The 19,593-nt window shown below is 43.1% G+C and overlaps 1 protein-coding gene across 6 annotated transcripts in view; it reads left to right on the top strand.

Annotated features, from left to right (window-relative positions):
• ptpn21 (protein tyrosine phosphatase non-receptor type 21) overlaps positions 1-2,385 on the top strand; it is an 83,474-nt gene extending 81,089 nt beyond the window's left edge. For all 6 annotated transcript variants that reach the window (XM_055640349.1, XM_055640345.1, XM_055640347.1 and 3 more), the window contains one exon: positions 310-2,385. In XM_055640349.1, coding sequence (XP_055496324.1) covers positions 310-438 — 129 coding nt within the window. In that variant the 3' untranslated portion in view covers positions 439-2,385. The remainder of the gene's footprint in view (positions 1-309) is intronic.
• Positions 2,386-19,593: the final 17,208 nt, after the last annotated feature.

Genomic DNA, 19,593 nt, shown 5'->3' with positions numbered 1-19,593 from the left:
TCCAACAGGAACATGCATAACACGAACTTTATCACCCTTTTAAAAGCCTCCCACTTTGATTACCCAATAGTCAATATATTTGACGCTAAATGGCCTCCTTGGTTCAGGGACAATTGGGTGTGGATAATAAAAGCTGGTATTTTTAGTTAATTATGAAATAAAAACTCCACTCGGTTTGATGTACTCATAGATGTAGTCATTCATACTTTGTGCCTTTTTCTTTCAGTTGAAGAATTTGTGTTGTAATAATTTGTTTTGATATTCATTTGGTGTGAAAAATGTAAGCATTTCTAACTTTCTACCCCACAGATTCTTGATATTACTACGGTGCTGAACCTGCTGAGACAGCAACGGATGTTAATGGTGCAAACAATCGCTCAGTATATTTTTGTCTACAAAGTGCTCATTCATTTCCTGAGAAGCTCTAGGCTGATTTAACCACTTCACTGCATGCTGTGATATTTGCAGGTGTAAGTTTTGATTTAAATGAAGGACAATTCTATCATTTCGGGGATGAGGACTAAGAATAAACTTGCATCAAAGTACCGTGCAGAGGAGGGCATGCAAAGCACACAAAACAAAATCACCAAATCTAATGAAAATGCACATGTATTCCTGTATCTGGATACCTCTTCAATAATATTGGACTTAAGTACTGTGCTTATTTCTGTAGTATGCGATGTGAAATTTATTTTGTTGAAGATTATATATTTCGATTTTATTGCAACTTTTCAGTGTACAGGTTGAAAAGTAAGTTATATACTTTAAATCATCACTTTTTGCTCCTGTGATGAACATTGTTAGCAACAAAGTCATTGTAAACTAACTGTTATAATTATGTGCCACATTTGGTGCATAATCAGTTTTAAAGATAAGTGAAAGATTTTTAGTTTTATGGAATTGGAAATGTGGTGAAAGTGACAGTGGTTGTTTTGTTTCATTAGCAGGAGAAAGTGAGTATGCAAACGGAATGATGTGAGCCTGAGATTTTTGGAATAAGATTGAACGGGTGCAAATGAAGATTTTTAGATTCCATATTTCTAGATGTGGACTTAAAGTAAAAGTTATTTTTATCACGTTTATATTGTATCATATTACAGAAATAAGGAAGGTGTACGTTTAATTTTGTACTGAATAATATGGATTAAACTAATCCAATTTGTATTCAGTTAAAAATAACTACCCATTCAGTAAAATGTCTGGTATGTTTTTGATGGTCTGGAGAAATTGCTGAAACCCTAATAAGTTACATGACTGCTGATGAAAAGCAAAATAAGCTATTCTTGTTAAGATTTCTATTCGAATTGTGATTGAACTAATCTTGTTATTGAATTACTTTTAAATGCATAATGATAGGTTTAAATCTGAATAATTTAGCATTGATAAATATTTGATAAAAGTAGTAGTGTTAGTTTTCACACAACTGGCTTTTGTGTGACTCTTATTAGTGTAATATAATTCTGAAGCACTTCAAACAGAAACCACAAATTGGAAGACTGCTGCTAAATGACTTGAGTTTACAATGTATGTAAGAGTGAAGGATTTCTGCATAGTGACCATATTCTTCTTTAAACTTGTGTTTTAAAAAAACAAGCAATTTTATATATTTTCCATGAATCTGATTAACTTGTATTCACCTCATTTCAGTGATTCATTAATTATTGGAGGTTTATGATAACTTTACCTGCTCTACAAGACACATTCAATCATGGGTGTATGAAGGACAATCTAAAATTAGTAAAATTGTGTTTTTGTGTATATATAAATTAAATGGATAACATCCTGAAATGAATTGAGCTGGGTTGTACTTCATAATGATATGTGCATGCATTTGTGTTTCTCTATGTAAAAGTCAACATTTATGCCATCTTATCGTTTAACAATGTTATTTTAGACCACGTGGTCCATGACATGTATATTGTTATGATTTTACAAATCTTGCGTGCAATGTTTTGTAAAACTGATTAATTTAATTTTCTGATGTAATAAGTCCTGCAGTGTTCCTTATGAAATGGTTGAACCTATTGTTGTTGCCCAACCTTTACATCTCCAGTGAGAAATAAGATGGTGAAAAGTTTTTGATGGAAAATAAGAACATTGTTTTATTGCCCACTGCCAATACATAAATAATATTGTGGCATAAATAAATCCTCATATAATCTGGCTGAAGTGTTACTTTAGAATGATCCTTTTTATGGTAAATGCAAAAAATAACTTGGTTTTCACATCTTTATTTTCATTTTTCTTGACCAAATATCTCTGTGCCAGTATTTAGTTTATTTAAGAAGAACTGTTTTATTAAATATTTGTTTATTATATTTCAGAAACTTCATGAAGCTTGAATAAATGGTATACCCCATAGTGAACTTGCAATCTTTATTTATTTTAAAATGTACATTACAAAATGAAGTTGCTGTCCAAGAAATTGGAATGCGGTAATGTTTTGAGTCAAATGATGTGAACACATTTCCAATTTTTCTTAAGAATTTACATTAACAAGAGTTAGAATTAACTCTAACTTGCATTAACAAGAGTTATCCTTTAGTTTCTTGGTCCTTATTCAAATTAAAGAATTAGTCACACCTCAAAAAAAGCTTTCTATATTTGAATTTATTATCCTAGCAGAGACCCGTCTTATAAATGCTTCTTCCATTGATCGTGAATTATGTTAGCATAGCTTTATGATAGAAATGCGTCTATTTTCTTGACTTCAGCTAATGGTGATAAAATTCAACCAGATTGGAGGTAATTTTGTGGTTCGCCTGTCAATCATGCTTGATAATCATATTTTGCATATTTATAATGCAACAATTTATAGGTAAATGCTGTACAATTTATAGGTAAATAGATAAGTGTGGAATTCTCTGCCTCAGAGGGTGGTGAAGGCAGGTTCCCTGGATGATTTCAAGAGAGAACTAGATAGGGTTCTTAAAAATAGCAGAGTCAGGATATGGGGAGAAGGCAGGAACGGGGTACTGATTGGGGATGATCAGCCATGATCACATTGAATGGCAGTGCTGGCTTGAAGGGCCAAATGGCCTACTCCTGTGCCTATTGTCTATTGTCTAATACCCCCCTTCTGCAGCAATTACTCTTGCAAGGTATTATAGGAAACAAGAACCTGAAATAATTTTGAAACAACGGTGATACGTTGGTTGCTGTTTCCAAATTTCCCTGCATTTTAGAATTCTCCCAAATGCATTTCAAGAAAGAAATGACAGGAAATCATAGTTCAAAAGGCCTAATATCTGTCAAAGGGAAAATTCTGGAATCCATTAATAAGAAGAAAATAGCGAGGCATTCATAGAAACATAGAAAAATAGACGCAGGAGTAGGCCATTCGGCCCTTCGAACCAGCACTGCCATTCAATATGATCATGGCTGATCATCTAAAATCAGTACCACATTCTTGCTTTCCCCCCCCATATCCCTTGATTCCTTTAGACCCAAGAGCTAAATCTAACTCTTGAAAACATCCAGCAAATTGGCCTCCACTGCCTTCTATGGCAGAGATGTACAGATTCACAACTCTGGGTGAAGAAGTTTTTCCTCATCTCAGTCCTAAATGGCCTACCCCTTATTCTTAAACTGTGACCCCTGGTTCTGGACTCGCCAACATTGGGAACATTTTTCCCGCATCTTTCGGAATGTTTTATGTTTCTATAAGATCCCCTCTCTTTCTAAATTCCAGTGAATACAAGCCCAGTCGACTCATTCTTTCGTCATATGTCAGTCCCTTCATCCCGAGAATTAACCTGGTGAACCTATACTATATTAATAGCAACAATGTCCTTCCTCAAATTAAGAGACCAAAATTGTACACAATACTCCAGGTGCGGTCTCACCAGGGCCCTGTACAACTGCAGTAGGACCTCCTTGCTCCTAAACTCAAATCCTCTCGCAATGAAGACCAACATGCCATTAGCTCTCTTCACTGCCTGCTGTTACTTTCAGTGACAAGCACATCCAGGTCTGGTTGCACCTCCCCTTTTCCTAATCTGACACCATTCAGATAATAATCTGCCTTTCTGTTCTTGCCACCAAAGTGGATAAACTCACATTTATCCACATTATACTGCATCTGCCCACTCACCCAACCTATCCAAGTCACCCTGCAGCCTCGTAGCATCCTCATCACAGCTCACACTGCCACCCAGCTTTGTGTAATCCGGAAATCGTTAATATATATTATAAATAACTGGGGTCCCAGCACCGAGCCTTGCCGCACCCCACCAGTCACTGCCTGCCATTCTGAAAAGGACCCGCTAATTCCTACCCTTCCTGTGTGCCAACCAGTCTATCCATGTCATTACCCTACGGCCAATACCACGTGTTCTAATTTTGCACACTGATCTCTTATGTGTGACCTTGTCAAAGGCTTTTTGAAACTCCAGATACACCACATCCACTGGCTCTCCCTTATCCATTCTACTTGTTACATCCTCAAAAAATTCTAGATTAGTCCAAGCAAATCTAAGACAATCTAGTAGAGGCAATGTGATTTTATGATAAGGAAAGCATGTTTGATAAGTTCTTGAAAAATGTAGCAATCAAGATGAATAAAGAGAAATCTGTAGGTATTTAATGTATTTGGATTTGTGGAAAACATTTGCGAAGGCTCCACATAAGGTTCAAAATGAAACCAGAGAGAGTTTTTAATATCTGAAGAAGGGTTTCGGCCCGAAATGTTGCCTATTTCCTTCGCTCCATAGATGCTGCTGCACCCGCTGAGTTTCTCCAGCATTTTTGTGTACCTTCGATTTTCCAGCATCTGCAGTTCCTTCTTGAACAGAATTTTTAAACGTTTGTTTTGAGCTTTCATTTCAGTAAGGTTGTAAATAAGTTAGTTTTTGTTAGCAAGTGTGTAGAGCAAAATAGAGAACAACAGCACTTAGCGTTCTGATTTTGTTTTTGCCGTTTACAAAGAAAACAATGTTTATAAAAATGTTTTTATGTCATTTGATTGTTTTCTGTTAAATTGTTTTTGGAAAAATACTCCTTTTGAATGTTCTATGATTTATATAGCCATTAAATTAATTATATATATTTGAATGAATGGATAAGTTTATTGGCCAAGTATTCACATACAACGAATTTGCTTTGATGCTCTGCCCGCAAGTGACAACGTGACAGTTAGGAATCTATCTATCTATCTATCTATCTCTTAATATATAAAACTGTGTGCCTGACGTCCGGCTGCCTTTCTGCCTTTTGATTCGTTCCATCGTGTGATGTCACAATGCCCAATACTCGCAGATGTCCAATCGGAATGGATCTATTTACATATACGGCTGCCGGCCGCCTTTCTTCCTTTGATTCACTGCAACTCGGAAACCAGACGCAGAATCGCCGACATCTTTTCAATTTCGGTAGAGATTTCACTTTTCTTTCTAAGTATCCACTCCTCATTACATTTCGTCGTGTTTAAGTACACGTTTTTAATAAAATCCTTCTCCCCCCCCCCCCCCCCCCCCCCAATATTTTCAAAATAACTGGCTTCTCACCCATAGAATCAGCACCAGCCGCAGCCCCTGGTGAACATTCCATCGTGTGATGTCACAATGCCCAATGCTCACAGATATCCAATCGGAATGGATTCATTTACATATGCCTTTGCAGGAGCACAAGCACTTGGTGAACGTTCCATCGTGTGATGTCACAATGCCCGATGCTCACAGATGTGCCAATCGGAATGGGTCCATTTACATATGCCTTTGCAGGAGCCCCAGCCCATGGTGAATGTTCCATCGTGTGATGTCACAATGCCCAATGTTCAAAGACATTCTTGCCATAGAGGGAGTACAGAGAAGGTTCACTAGACTGATTCCTGGGATGTCAGGACTTTCATATGAATAAAGACTGGATAGACTCGGCTTGTACTCGCTAGATTTTAGAAGATTGAGCGGGGATCTTATAGAAACTTCCAAAATTCTTAAGGGGTTGGACAGGCTAGATGCAGGAAGATTGTTCCAGGTGTTGGGGAAGTCCAGTACAAGGGGTCACAGTTTAAGGATAAGGGGTAAATCTTTTAGGACCGAGATGAGAAAAACATTTTTCACACACAGAATGGTGAATCTCTGGAATTCACTGGCACAGAAGGTAGTTGAGGCCAGTTCATTGGCTATATTTAAGAGGGAGTTAGATGTGGCCCTTGTGGCTAAAGGGATAAGAGGGTACGGAGAGAAGGCAGGTACAGGATACTGAGTTGGATGATCAGCCATAATCATATTGAATGGTGGCGCAGGCTCAAAGGGCCGAATAGCCTACTCCTGCACTTAATTTCTATGTCTCCTCAACCCTCACCCTCTCCTCACCCCGCTCCCTCTCCCACCCATCCCTCTCCCCACCCCTTCCCTCTCTACCCCACCCCTTCCCTCTCTCCCCCGCCCCCTTCCCCTCTGTCCCTCTCCACCACTCCCCCTACCTCTCCCCCCCACTCTACCACTTCTCTCCCCTTACCCCACCCCCTCTCCCTCCCCCACCCCTCCCTCTACCCCTCTATCCCCCACCCCCTTCCTCCTACCCCTCTGTTCCTCTTCCACCACTCCCCCGTCCCTCTCCCCACCACTCCCGCTACCCCTCTACTCCTCCCTCCCTCCCCACTCTTCCACTTCTCTCCCCCCTCTCCCTTCACTCTCCCTCCCCACTCTTTCCCCTCTCCTCCCCCCCTCTTCCCCCCCTCCCCCCCTCCCTCTCCCCATCCCCCTCTCTCTCACCCCTACCCCCCGCTCCCTTTTTTCTCCCAAATCGGTCCCCGTTCCCTCCTCCTCCTCTCCCCTATTCTCACCCCCCCCTGTGTGTTTGGGGGGTGTTAAGGTTAGTGTGAAGCCGCAGCCCCCCCCCCCCCCCCCCCCCCCCCCCCGCAAACGCCGTTGGGGAAACAGACCCAACGGGTCTGCGCTTGGTCTAGTATCATTATAAAACTCTCTGTGGCTGTGTGTGTGTCAATTTGGTTAGTTTTTCCATTTTCTTCCAAACGCTAAGCCACAGCCTTCCCATTTTCACATTCTACTCACATTTTTCCCGACGAGGCGATAAACATCTTCCCGTCGCATTCCCACCTACATTTCTGAAGTTTTTAATTGTTTAAAGTTTTTAAAACAGCCCGAAAACTCACCCTTTTTGGAAAAAGAAACCCGAGTGATGTCACAATGCACTCGCAAGGCTGGGCGGGACGGGTAATCCAGCGTTCGCGTGGTGGCCGATACCCGGTACGAGGGTGGTGCCGCGGCCCCTGGCTGTAGCCGAGCCTGGTGCTTGAGCCGGAGTGAGAGCCGAGACTGGGGTTTGGGATGGGGCGGTGATCGTGGATGAAAAAGTAGTCGCCGCTGGAACCAAGGACAAGCCTGTGTCCATGGTCAGGGACGACTCCGGAGATGATGCCGTAGCCTGCACTACAGCCCAGGCGGCGGTCGAGCTGGCGGCTAGGGTCCACGGCCAGGGCCAGGCCAGGGCCAGGCCGAGTTCCAGGCCCTGGTGCTGCTCTATGACCTGGGTAGGTCCTGGGGTAGGGAATGGGAGTAAGGGGAGGAGGATGAGGGAAATGAGAAGGAGGGAAATGGGATGGGGAGTAGGGTGGTAGATGGAGATGAGGGGGTGTTGGGGAGGGGTGGAGGAGGGAGATGCCCCCTCCCTATCTACCCTCACCTCCATCCTCTCTACCCCCCTCCTTCTCTACCCTCACTCCCACCCTCTACATCTCTACCCTTCCCCCCCACTCTACCCCTCTCCCTCTCTGCCCCTCCCCCTCTACCGCCCCTTCCCCTCTCCCGCCCCTACCGCCCCCCTTCCCCTCCTTCCCCTCTACCTCCCCTCCCCCTCTATCCCCCCCCCTCCCCCTCCCCCCCCCCCCCCCCCCCCTCCCCCCCTCCCCCTCTATCTCCCCCCCCCTACCCCCTCCCCTCTCTGCCTTCATTCGTGGGCACTCTCCCCCTTCCCTCCCTCTCTAATACTGTGCTGTCGTTCGTGGGCACACCCGAGTTCCACTCCAACTGCCAATCCTTCGAATTCCAACTGCCAATCCTTCGAACGGCCCACCCCCTCGACCGCGTGATTGGTCAGCCCAGAACATGCCCGGTCCACGTGAGAGTTCGAGCCCAACCATCGAAGGTTCGAGAGACCTGTGGCTTAACCACAAGATGACGCCACAATGGTACCTATAATCATTGTTAATAAAGTCAAGTTGCTTTTATTGTCACATGCACAACTTTGGTGAGTTGCAGGTACAATGAAAATCTGGTTTGCTGCATTAACATATTAAATAAAAGGCAACTGGATGCTTTGCGTCATCCTTGTGGATTGCAAAGTGCCACGCAATCGGCATTTAGTTTCTCAAACACAAAGTAGGCACAGCAATGACTGTTGTTCCTGAGATCATTGAAAAAGACTGGTCTGCCCCAACAGCTGCTGACAACCTTCTACCGCTGCACCACAGAGAGCGTACTAACATATGGCATCTTAGGCTGTGAGCCAAGGAGCTTTATTCCAATGTTTCGTGACCCAAGTCACAGAACTACATGAAATGTTCACATATTGTGTAAAAATACTATATAAATCACCCCTGAAACTCGTCATGAACAAGACTTGCACATTTTTATTAAATTGGAGAAAAAACGGACAAATTTTGGGTATTTTTCGTCCAATCAAAGCACGTTTAACATTGAGTTGTATGCCAGTTGGCCAATCTCGCGCTTTGCTTCAGGCTAGCACACAACATGGCTGAGAGGACTTCACTGATGCCTGTTTTACTGGAGATTCCGATGAAGGTTCTTTCTAGTTCTGTGGAATACATGTCATGGAAACTTGCAGCAGGGTAATTGAATTTAGTGAGAAAAGCATTAAGAAGTCTGAAAAATGTGCAGCTAAGTGGATAGAAAGTCTTGAAAGCAAAGTCCTTGCTGAGATGCTGCAACACAAAGTTGTGAAACCAGTAAAACTTTGTGAATCAACTCAAACTGAAAGATAAGATCTAGAGTATGGATTTATGAAAATTAATCTGTATGAACTTTAATTTAATTGCACCCTTTTATAATGTGAAAAAATCAGATTTGTAGGCTGTACATTCACTCATTTCATTCACTCACTCAATCATTCACTCATTCATTCACTCACTCATCACTCGCTCGTTCCTTCATTCATCACTCATTCATTCATTCACTCACTCACTCATGCATACCTTCATTCATTCACTTACTCCATTCATTCATTCACTCATGCCCTCATTCATACATTCACTCATTCATTCATTCCTTCAATCCTTCATTCATTCATTCATTCATGAAGTTGAGGGCCTAAACTATGTGTATCCATAACACAAGGTAAATTAAACATTTTCACTAATGCCAGCTTGTTGTAGTCTAATGTCTTTAACACCTGCGATAACTTACTGGGAAAACGTGCTCTGATCGCGGGACCTATGTACTTAACATAGTGAAGCCGCGGTCCCAATTAAGAAGCGGCCGATTCGCGAACGCGGAGCCATGGATCATCTCCGCGGGCGGGGGGGTGGAAGGCTGTACATAGTGCCATCCGTAGCAGCCGTTTCCAGGCCCCGACCATGGGAGAAAAACGGAGGAATATTCATTGCACTTTGTAGGCTGCCATTGGAGTGAGAAATGGTCAGAAATGGCTGATGTTTATGTAGAAATGAATTGGTGTATGTGAACTTAAACTTGAACTAATTTATCTCTGGTAGTAACAGTGTTATTCTCATTAACATTAAGAAGAGGTTGAAATGTTATGAATTGAAGTCCATGCAGACTTAATGACTATGAGATGGATTTTTTTGTAGCCTCTGCCTGACCCTTATACTTAATTATATATGATTACAGTCATATTTACAAGTCATATATATATATAGGTATAATAATATATAGTTTAAATGGACTGCAACACGGAAATAGGCTGCCCATGGTGTAATATGGGTATTGGCCACTAGATGGCGCTTACTTTCCTGATCTCATTTCTAATTAGTTTAATTAATTAATGTGCAACGTTTGGCAATGACGAGTTATGACATCCTTCTCAATTATATTTCATCTAAATCTGTGGAAATTTTCATGTGGTTTGGTGACTTGGGTCACGAAAACTGATTTCTAGACACATTTTTGATGCTCGGCCCACAGCCTATCTCTGTGTGGTATCTCAGCTGCACGGAGGCGGAGAGGAGAGCTCTTCAGCGCGTCGTCCACAGAGCGCAGAAGATTATTGGGACACAGCTACCAGCCTTGGAGGGCATCTACTACACACGGTGCCTCAGGAAGGCCGTCAGCATCCACAAAGACTCCTCACACCCTTGTAATGGACTGTTCGAACTCCTACCTTCCGGCAGACGTTACAAGGCCTTCTACGCCCGCACCTCCAGACTCAGGAACAGCTTCATCCCCAGAGCTATAGCTGCTCTGAACCGGCCCTGCTGAGTGCCCCCCACCCGCATGAAATGTCTCCCTCGGACGGTCACGTCGCACATCGACCCGGCACAGACACATTTGCACTTTAGACTTTACTGTTTTACTGGTCTTTTTATAAATCATGTTTCTCGGGGTATCTAAATCTAAATTTTATTAGTTGTTTATGTTATGACATCGGATGGAAGCTGCATACCAAACCTCGTTGCACATGTGTGCAATGACAATAAAATATTTTATTATTATGAGACTGTCTTATCAACACTGAATGTAGTATGTTTAATTTGATACGGTTCATCGATAATGTAAACAGAAGCGATAAGGAGGTCATGACAAGGGGAGTGAATTATGGATGGAGCACCTGCTTCAGAGTTGTGTGAAAAGGTAGAAGTTGTGCCAGATGATGGCATTGTTTTGAAGGTGGTGGAAATTACAGAGGTTGAGTTGTTGAATGTGAAAGCTAGTGGGATTAAAGTGGGAGTAGGAGCATGAGTGGAAAATGAAACAGACATTAACTGTGGTGAAGGGGATACCACAATTGAGGAAAAATGGAAAACAGCCCAGAAGCCTTGTTGCAGAAAGTAGCATCATCTGAATAAATATGGAGCCATTCAAACTGGAAGAGTAGAGTCGTTAGAGGTCAGATGGGAGGAAAAATTTGCCAATTACATTGTCCAATCAAGCTCACTGCAAGCTCAAGGAATGCCATTTCACGTCACTTCAAAAGCTACCAGGATAGTTTGACAAAAAGTAGAAAGGCAGCATTAACAAAGTTGCAATAGACCAACACCATTCGCTAAATTAAAAAAAAACACGTCACCGATGGTTCAACGGATGATCAGATCTCATCTAACAAATTTTTTTTCTTTAATCTTTCCAGCTCATTGGAACATGCGTGTCATATCGCATACACGCATTGAACGAGTCAGAAGTGGGAGACGACGTCTCCCTAGAGAGAAAGGCAAAGAAGCAGGTAAGAGACTGCAAAAAATTTTTCCACTTACCTTGCAGGTAGGAAATACAAGAAGCTGCAGGAGCTGGAGGGAGACTGCAGAAATATTGCAGCCAGACCAGCAGCAGCAGCCGTTAGCGCGAACCCTCCGGAGAGGATTCCCAAACGGCTATTTTTAGCACAGAACAGCTGTGCCCGACGTCGCTCCCCGCACCGGCAAGAGACTGCTGCCGGGCGGGAAACAAAGCTACACGGCCCGGGGAGTTTCTAGACCAAGTCGGGTCTATTTTTAGATGCAGTCGTTCGGCGCTCCGCAGCTGATTGAAGCAGCTGCACCACCCGGAGAGAGAGAGAGCCGACATCGGGGACAGCAGCCCATGGACCTGCGCTACGGGGTCCGTGGGGCTGCGGGAGGAAGGACGTTCCTCCGAAAACGGCAGGCTGAAAACCAGTACAGGTAAGAACAAATTTCCCTTACCTTTTTTGGTGCTTTTTCCAGAGTGCTTGCTGTATTCTGAAGAGACTGGTGTGTTGCTGAACAGCAGGGAGCCAGCTAAGGACGTCAGGGCACAGCCACAGGTCGTTACTGGTGTGATGCTGAACAGCAGGGAGCCAGCGACTGATGTCAGTATAGAGCTGAAGGGCTGTTGTTTAATGACCAGCAGCAGCCAGCAATAAATGTCGGCACCAGCATCTCCCAGATGGGAGCGAGTGCCAAACTTCACCCTAAATGGGTAGAGGTGCCCGTGAGTACCAGGACCATGGGGAACGGTCCAGTGCCCGTAGGCATGGGGACGGGCAGTGGGATATACCGCGTGCGACTAGTGCCCGAGAGCACCAAGGTCGGCAGGAGCGGTCCCATATATTAAGCACCCGCGACGACTAGTGCCCGAGAGCATGTAAGTCGGCTGGAGCGGTTTGCTGGAGTAAAATTCTCCATATTGGCAGGCTCCGGGATTGGAGGTAGCCACAGTGGGCAAATAATAATATAAGTCCCACAGCAGTTTCCCATATGGGCTGCATGAAATGTCGGACGCCTCTGAGGAGGGTATGGAAGGTCTGACGGGGTAAAGCCTGAGCAGGTGATGGAGCCACTGTCCCCTATTGAAGGGGGGGAAAACAACCTGCCGAACATGATGAGCAGTACTGCCAGCAGAACTCACGGAGAATGATTGCGAGAGGATGGCTGTGAGTATTGAAGGACTGTGAGTCCACCCATCAACTTCAAGCTAATATTTTGCTGAAGTGTTGGCAAGGCTTCTATACCCCGGAATATTGTGGTGCTCTTAATGTAGCCATTGTTACAGGTGCATTTGCAGACATGTTGGGAAGGCCGTTAGGAGTTGGGAAAATCCGTAATACTCTGAAAGGTCTCATGGCGGGCATAACAGCTTTGGCCCGCATGTTAAATAAGGTGTACAAAATTAGTGACCACAAGGATGCCATTAGCACTATTTTTTTTTTTGCAATGTGCAGTTTGAAGGGCCATTAAGCCAGCTCTAGACCCTAGTTCGCTATACTATGTAAGCAAAGGGCTATAGACCCCGTTATTTGGGGGGGGAGACCTGTCTAAACAGGTAAAGAATTGGCGAGGAGGCTTGACTTTGGGGCTGATTAAAGCATCCAAAGGTTATCTGGGGAAGACATTAACCTCATGTGCATCCTAAGAGAGGTAGTGTTTTTGTAATTATACTACAAAGAATTGGGCAGAGGTACCCAGCAGCAGCGTCCTGTTTAGGGTTTGGGCCGGGACGACCACTGTGGAAGATGCAAAAGTAACATTAACCTTTAGGCTCTCCACAACCGCATATGAAACCAAGAAAAATAACTTGGTTACCACCAATACCATGGAGGTAGGTGAATTTGGGGCTCCAGCATTAATAGGGAGCACGGAAGTTGGAGGGACATTGCAACTTCATGTTGAAGCGTGGTGTAATATATCTATGGACAGATATATCCTTAGCAGTTTTAAGGGATATCTGATAGAGTTTCTACACAAACAAAACCCTCCAGTACAACATATACCGGACAGATATACATGCTGGTAATGGAATAAACCAAACCTGAACAACAGGATTTGTCTCAAATATCTTTATTAGAAATAAGAAAGATGGGGGTTGCCGTATTATTATGGATTATCAATACTTCACAATGTTGTGCAATATATTCATTTTAAAAATGGATACTTTTAGCAGTGCTAAAGACTTAGTGTTCAGCAGGCTGCTGTATGGCAAGTATTAATCTTTAAGATCCTTGCTATTCAATATCCAACAGGGGGAAAAATTTTAAACCAGCGTTGGGACTGCTGCAACACCAAAAATCATAGAGTAATGGTATAGTTGGATGATATCCTTATTGTGGGAATAACTTATGAATCGGCATGTTAGGCAGTGGTTGCCACTAAACAATTGTTTGAACAGCTGGGATTCATTATCCATCCACTTAAGTCAAAATTGACACCATTAACACATTTAATATGTTAATGACTTTACTAATATGGAAAGCCACAGAGTTCAATGGGCGCATATATTATAGAGGTCATTTATTTTGGCCAATGGGAAAATGATAGAAGCTATAAAAGAATTACAATGTTGGGAACACAATGTTAAGTATTGCTCCAAACCCAATAGTTATTCACAACCCGTCTGTGCTATTACAAACAGATGCCAGTGCAATTGGTTACGGTACAACTGATACCATCTCGAGCTATGGGGGAGATGGAATATATAAGAAGCTAACCTACATAACACTAAGGGTTAGAAATGTTAAGTGCATTTCATGGGCTAAAATCTTATTGCTCAGGAATGAAACTGCAGCATGTTAGATGGTAGATAGATAATACCTCGGTGATGGCATATATTAGTCATATGGGTGGAAAGATATCACCAGCTTGTGATGAATTGGCAAATCAAAGTTGGCAATGGTGTGTCCAAAGGAATATTTGGTTATGGGCTACGTATCTACCAGGGATACTAATTCAGTGGCAGACACCAGGTCACGAAAATTTATTGAAAGTACTGAATGGATGTTGGATAGAACGGTATTTGCTAAAATCAGTAAAGTATGTAAGGCCGGATATTAGAATCGCATCCAGGGTTAAATCACCAGTTACCGAGGTATGTATCATTGGTACCAGATCCTGAGGCAGAAGCTACAGATGCTGTTTCACTGCACTAGGGGAGGGTTTTCATTTATGTATTACCTCCTTTTCTACTTTATAAATTTGGGGTACTAAGGGACATTCAACAGGAATCGGCATCGGGGATGTCTTAGTACCTGATTGGCTTACCCAACTATGGGTTTCCGGGGTACAGGACATGGTGCTGGAACCATGTATAACGGTAGACATAGTCCTAAGTTGCTGGTGCATCCAGTAACTGAGGATAGCTATCCATGTCATAGAAAATATTGATTTAGTAGGTTGTAGACTCTAAAACACCGCTACGGGACATGGGGCTATCAAAAGAACTGTGGACATGATCACAGCAGCACGAAGAAGGTCTACACAATAACAGTATTTAGGTCATATTAAAATGGACTAATTACTGCCATAATAACTTTCTGGACCACAGAAATAAGGATGTTCCGGCGGTGCTACAGTTGCTCACCAGCCTGCAATATGGATGACTGAGTTTCAGCACTGTGAATAGTGCCAAAAGTGCATTGTCAAGTTATTGGTGGCAAGGAACAGTAAGACAGTCTGTGGGATCACATCCTCTGGCAGTTAATAATTTTAGAGGATATGTTAACACCAAGCCACCAAAAAATAAGATACAACTATATCTGGAATGTAAGTGTGGCTTTGATCTTGCTAAGGAATTGGTCGCCGGCTACAGCATTAAATCTGGATAACTAACTAGAAATGGTAATGCTGATAGCGCTAGTCACAGCGCATAAGCTCCAGTTATTGCTAAAAGTAAGACTGGATGGCTTCACTATTGCGGCACGAAGTTTGGGGTTTGTGATCCAGGACCGTATTATTAAACAAAATAGGCCAGGATCAGCGGGGCAGGTCATAGAATTGATGGCCTACTCGGAGGACAATGCCTCTGTATAGTAAAGTACGGGTTTGTTATACAGTAAAGGGATAAAGGCTATCAGAGGCAAGGAATTGGTGTTTAATCAGCTATAAGATACTGTACCATAGAGTGTAACTCAGACCATTTCGCGGTGGCTGAAATATGGGATATGATAGGCGGGAGTGGACAATAACATATTTAATTCTCACCCCACCAGGGCTGCAGCTACATCTGCAGCAAAACGCCTTGATGTATCCATGGACCAAATCCTCAGGATTGCAGGATGGTTGTTGGAGAATACGTTTCAGAAATGTTAACAAACCAGTTAGCAGTATGGGAACGTTTTTTCGGGGAACAATTTTAAGTTCTGTATGATAATTGATCCCTGAAGAATACAGGGTTATGATTTGAATTAATTCGATATTATTTATCATTTCCATTAAATAATTGGTATGAATGCTTTGAATATAATTAACAAATTTCTCTCTAACTACCAAGGCAGTTGTGAAGCATGGACTCGTTTTCCACGGCATGAGGTCACAGAGCTTTGAAATCTTTCATGGAGTCCCTCACGTGACTCCGAAGTAAAATAGTAAGATTAAACGAGAACTTACCAGTTTGAAGTTTGATCTGTATTTTATGAGGAGGAACGTTGAGGGAATACATGCCCTCCGCTCCCACCCTCATAGGGTCAAATCTTAAGCTGGTATCTCTTTGATAATCTTGCTATTTTAGGTCAATATAGGGTATCTGTGACCTCACACCGCTGATTTGAAGGATGGCACGCATGCGTCGTAGCGGGTTTCTTTCATGTATTCCCTCAACGTTCCTCCATCAGAAACATGCAAACACTATTAAATAAAAAGTTATAATATTTTAATAAGTTAAAAGAATTAAACTAACACTTAGAAGCAATAAAATACGACATACAATATGTAACTCACCCCAGACCAGTGCAATCTCCTTCCAAAAAATTAGTTTGTTGATCTTATGCCTGACATAGCACAAGTTATAAGAGCAGAATGTCTAGCACTTGTCTTGGGGTATTAAGGTATTCAAAGAGTTCAAAGATTGGTACCAATTTTGCTGGGAATGTTAACAATTCTGCATGAAATTACCTGCACAAACTGGGCTATATATTGCACTCTCATCATTTTAAAGACCATTATCAAGTCCCCCCTTAACCTTCTGCGCTCCAAAGAATAAAGCCCTAACTTGTTCAACCTTTCTCTGTAACTTAGTTGCTGAAACCCAGGCAACATTCTAGTAAATCTCCTCTGTACTCTCTCTATTTTGTTGACATCCTTCCTATAATTAGGCGACCAAAATTGTACACCATACTCCAGAATTGGCCTCACCAATGCCTTGTACAATTTTAACATTACATCCCAACTTCTATACTCAATGGACTACACGTCTTCCCACCCTGCTCCCTGTAAAGACTCCATCCCCTACTCCCGATTCCTCCGCCTAGGCCGCATCTGTTCCCAGGATGAGATGTTCCACACCAGGGCATCGGAAATGTCCTCGTTCTTAAGGGAACGGGGATTCCCCTCCACCACCATAGATGAGGCTCGCACAGGGTTTCATCCATACCGCGCAACACTGCTCTCTCTCCCCATCCCCGCACTCGCAACAAGGGCAGAGTCCCCCTAGTCCTCACCTTTCACCCCGCCAGCTGGCAAATACAACAAATAATCCTCCGCCATTTCCGCCACCTCCAACGTGACCCCACCACATCTTCCCATCTCCCCCTATGTCTGCCTTCCGCAAAGACCGCTCCCTCCGCAATTCCCTTGTCAATTCTTCCCTTCCCTCCCTTCACCTCCCCCCTTGACTCCATTCAAGGACCCAAGCAGTCGTTCCAGGTGCGACAAAGATTCACCTGTATCTCCTCCAACCTCATCTACTGCATCCGCTGCTCTAGATGTCAGCTGATTTACATCGGGGAGACTAAGTGGAGGTTGGGCGATCGTTTCGCCGAACACCTCCGCTCAGTCCGCAATAACCTACCTGAACTCCCGGTGGCACAGCACTTCATCTCCCCCTCCCGTTCCCAATCCAACCTCTCTGTCCTGGGTCTCCTCCATTGCCAGAGTGAGCAACACCGGAAATTGGAGGAACAGCACCTCATGTTCCGCCTGGGTTGCTTGCGTCCGGTTGGCATGAACATTGAATTCTCCCAATTTTGCTAGCCCTTGCTGTCTCCTCCCCTTCCTTAACCCTCTAGCTGTCTCCTCCCATCCCCCCACCCTCGGGCTCCTCCTCCTCCTTTTTTCCTTCCTTCTCCCCCCCCACCCCCCATAAGTCTGAAGAAGGGTTTCGGCCCGAAATGTCGCCTATTTCCTTCGCTCCATAGATGCTACTGCACCCACTGAGTTTCTCCAGCAGTTTTGTGTACCTTCTATACTCAATGCTCTGATTTGTAAAGGCCAGCACACCAAAAACTTTCTTTACCACCCTATCTACATGAGATTCCACTTTCAGTGAACTGTGCAGAGTTATTCCCAGATCCCTCTGTTCACCTGCATTCTTCAATTCCCTACCATTTACCATGTACGTCCTATTTTGATTTGTCCAGCCAAGATGTAGCACCTCACACTTATCAGCATTAAACTCCATCTGCCATCTTTCAGCCCACTCTTCCAACTGGCATAAATCTCCCTGTAGACTTTGAAAATCTACTTCATTATCCACAACCCCACCTATCTTAGTATCATCTGCATACTTACTAATTCAATTTACCACACCATCATCTAGATCATTGATGTACATGACAAACAACAGTGGACCCAACACAGATCCCTGTGGCACCCCACTAGTCACTGGCCTCCAACCTGACAAACAACCATCCACCATTACTCTCTGGCATCTCCCATTCAGCCACTGTTGAATCCATCTTGCTACTCCACCATTAATACCCAACAATTGAACCTTCTTAACCAACCTTCCGTGAGGAACCTTGTCAAAGGCCTTACTGAAGTCCATATATACAACATCCACTGCTTTACCCTCATCAATTTCCCGAGTAACCCCTTCAAAAAATTCAAGAAGATTAGTCAAACATGATCTTCCAGGCACAAATCCATGTTGACTGTTCCTAATCAGACCCTGTTTATCCAGATGCTTATATATATTATCTCTAAGTATCCTTTCCATTAATTTGCCCACCACTGACGTCAAACTAACAGGTCTATAATTGCTAGGTTTACTCTTAGACCCCTTTTTAAACAATGGAACAGCATGCGCAGTACGCCAATCCTCTGGCACTATTCCCGTTTCTAATGACATTTGAAATATTTCTGTCATAGCCCCTGCTATTTCTACACTAACTTCCCTCAATGTCCTAGGGAATATCCTGTCCGGACCTGGAGACTTATCCACTTTTATATTTCTCAAAAGTGTCAGTACTTCCTCTTCTTTGAATCTCATAGTTTCCATAGCTACTCTACTTGTTTCCCTTACCTCACATAATTCAATATCCTTCTCCTTGGTGAATACCGAAGAAAATAAATTGTACAATATCTCCCCCATCTCTTTTGGCTCTGCAGATAGCTGTCCACTCTGACTCTCTAATGGACCAATTTTATCCCTCGTTATCCTTTTGCTATTAATATAGCTGTAGAAACCCTTTGGATTTACTTTCACCTTACTTGCCAAAGCAACCTCATATCTTCTTTTAGCTTTTCTAATTTCTTTCTTAAGATTCTTTTTACATTCTTTATACTCCTCAAGCACATAATTTACTCCATGCTGCCTATAATTATTGTAGATCTCTCTCTTTTTCCGAACCAAGTGTCCAATTTCCCTTGAAAACCATGGCTCTTTCCAATTTTTACTATTTCCTTTCAACCGAACAGGGACATAAAGATTCTGTACTCTTAAAATTTCACCTTTAAATGTCCTCCATTTCTCTTCCACATCTTTCCCATAAAACAAACTGTCCCAATTTACTCCTTTTAAATCCTTTCGCATCTCCTCAAAGTTAGCCTTTCTCCAATCAAAAATCTCAACCCTAGGTCCAGTTCTGACCCTCTCCATAATTATATTGAAACTAATGGAATTGTGATCACTGGCCCTGAACTGTTCCCCAACGCATACCTCTGCCACCTGTCCCATCTCATTTCCTAACAGGAGGTCCAGCACTGCCCCTTCTCTGGTAGGTACTTCTATGTATTGCTACAAAAAACTATCCTGCACACATTTTACAAACTCC

Source organism: Leucoraja erinacea, chromosome 9 (genome assembly GCF_028641065.1).
Source record: "Leucoraja erinacea ecotype New England chromosome 9, Leri_hhj_1, whole genome shotgun sequence".
In the NCBI taxonomy this organism is placed as follows: Eukaryota; Metazoa; Chordata; class Chondrichthyes; order Rajiformes; family Rajidae; genus Leucoraja; species Leucoraja erinaceus.
Note: the sequence above shows the minus strand (reverse complement) of the source record. Positions and strands in the feature narration are given on the sequence as shown.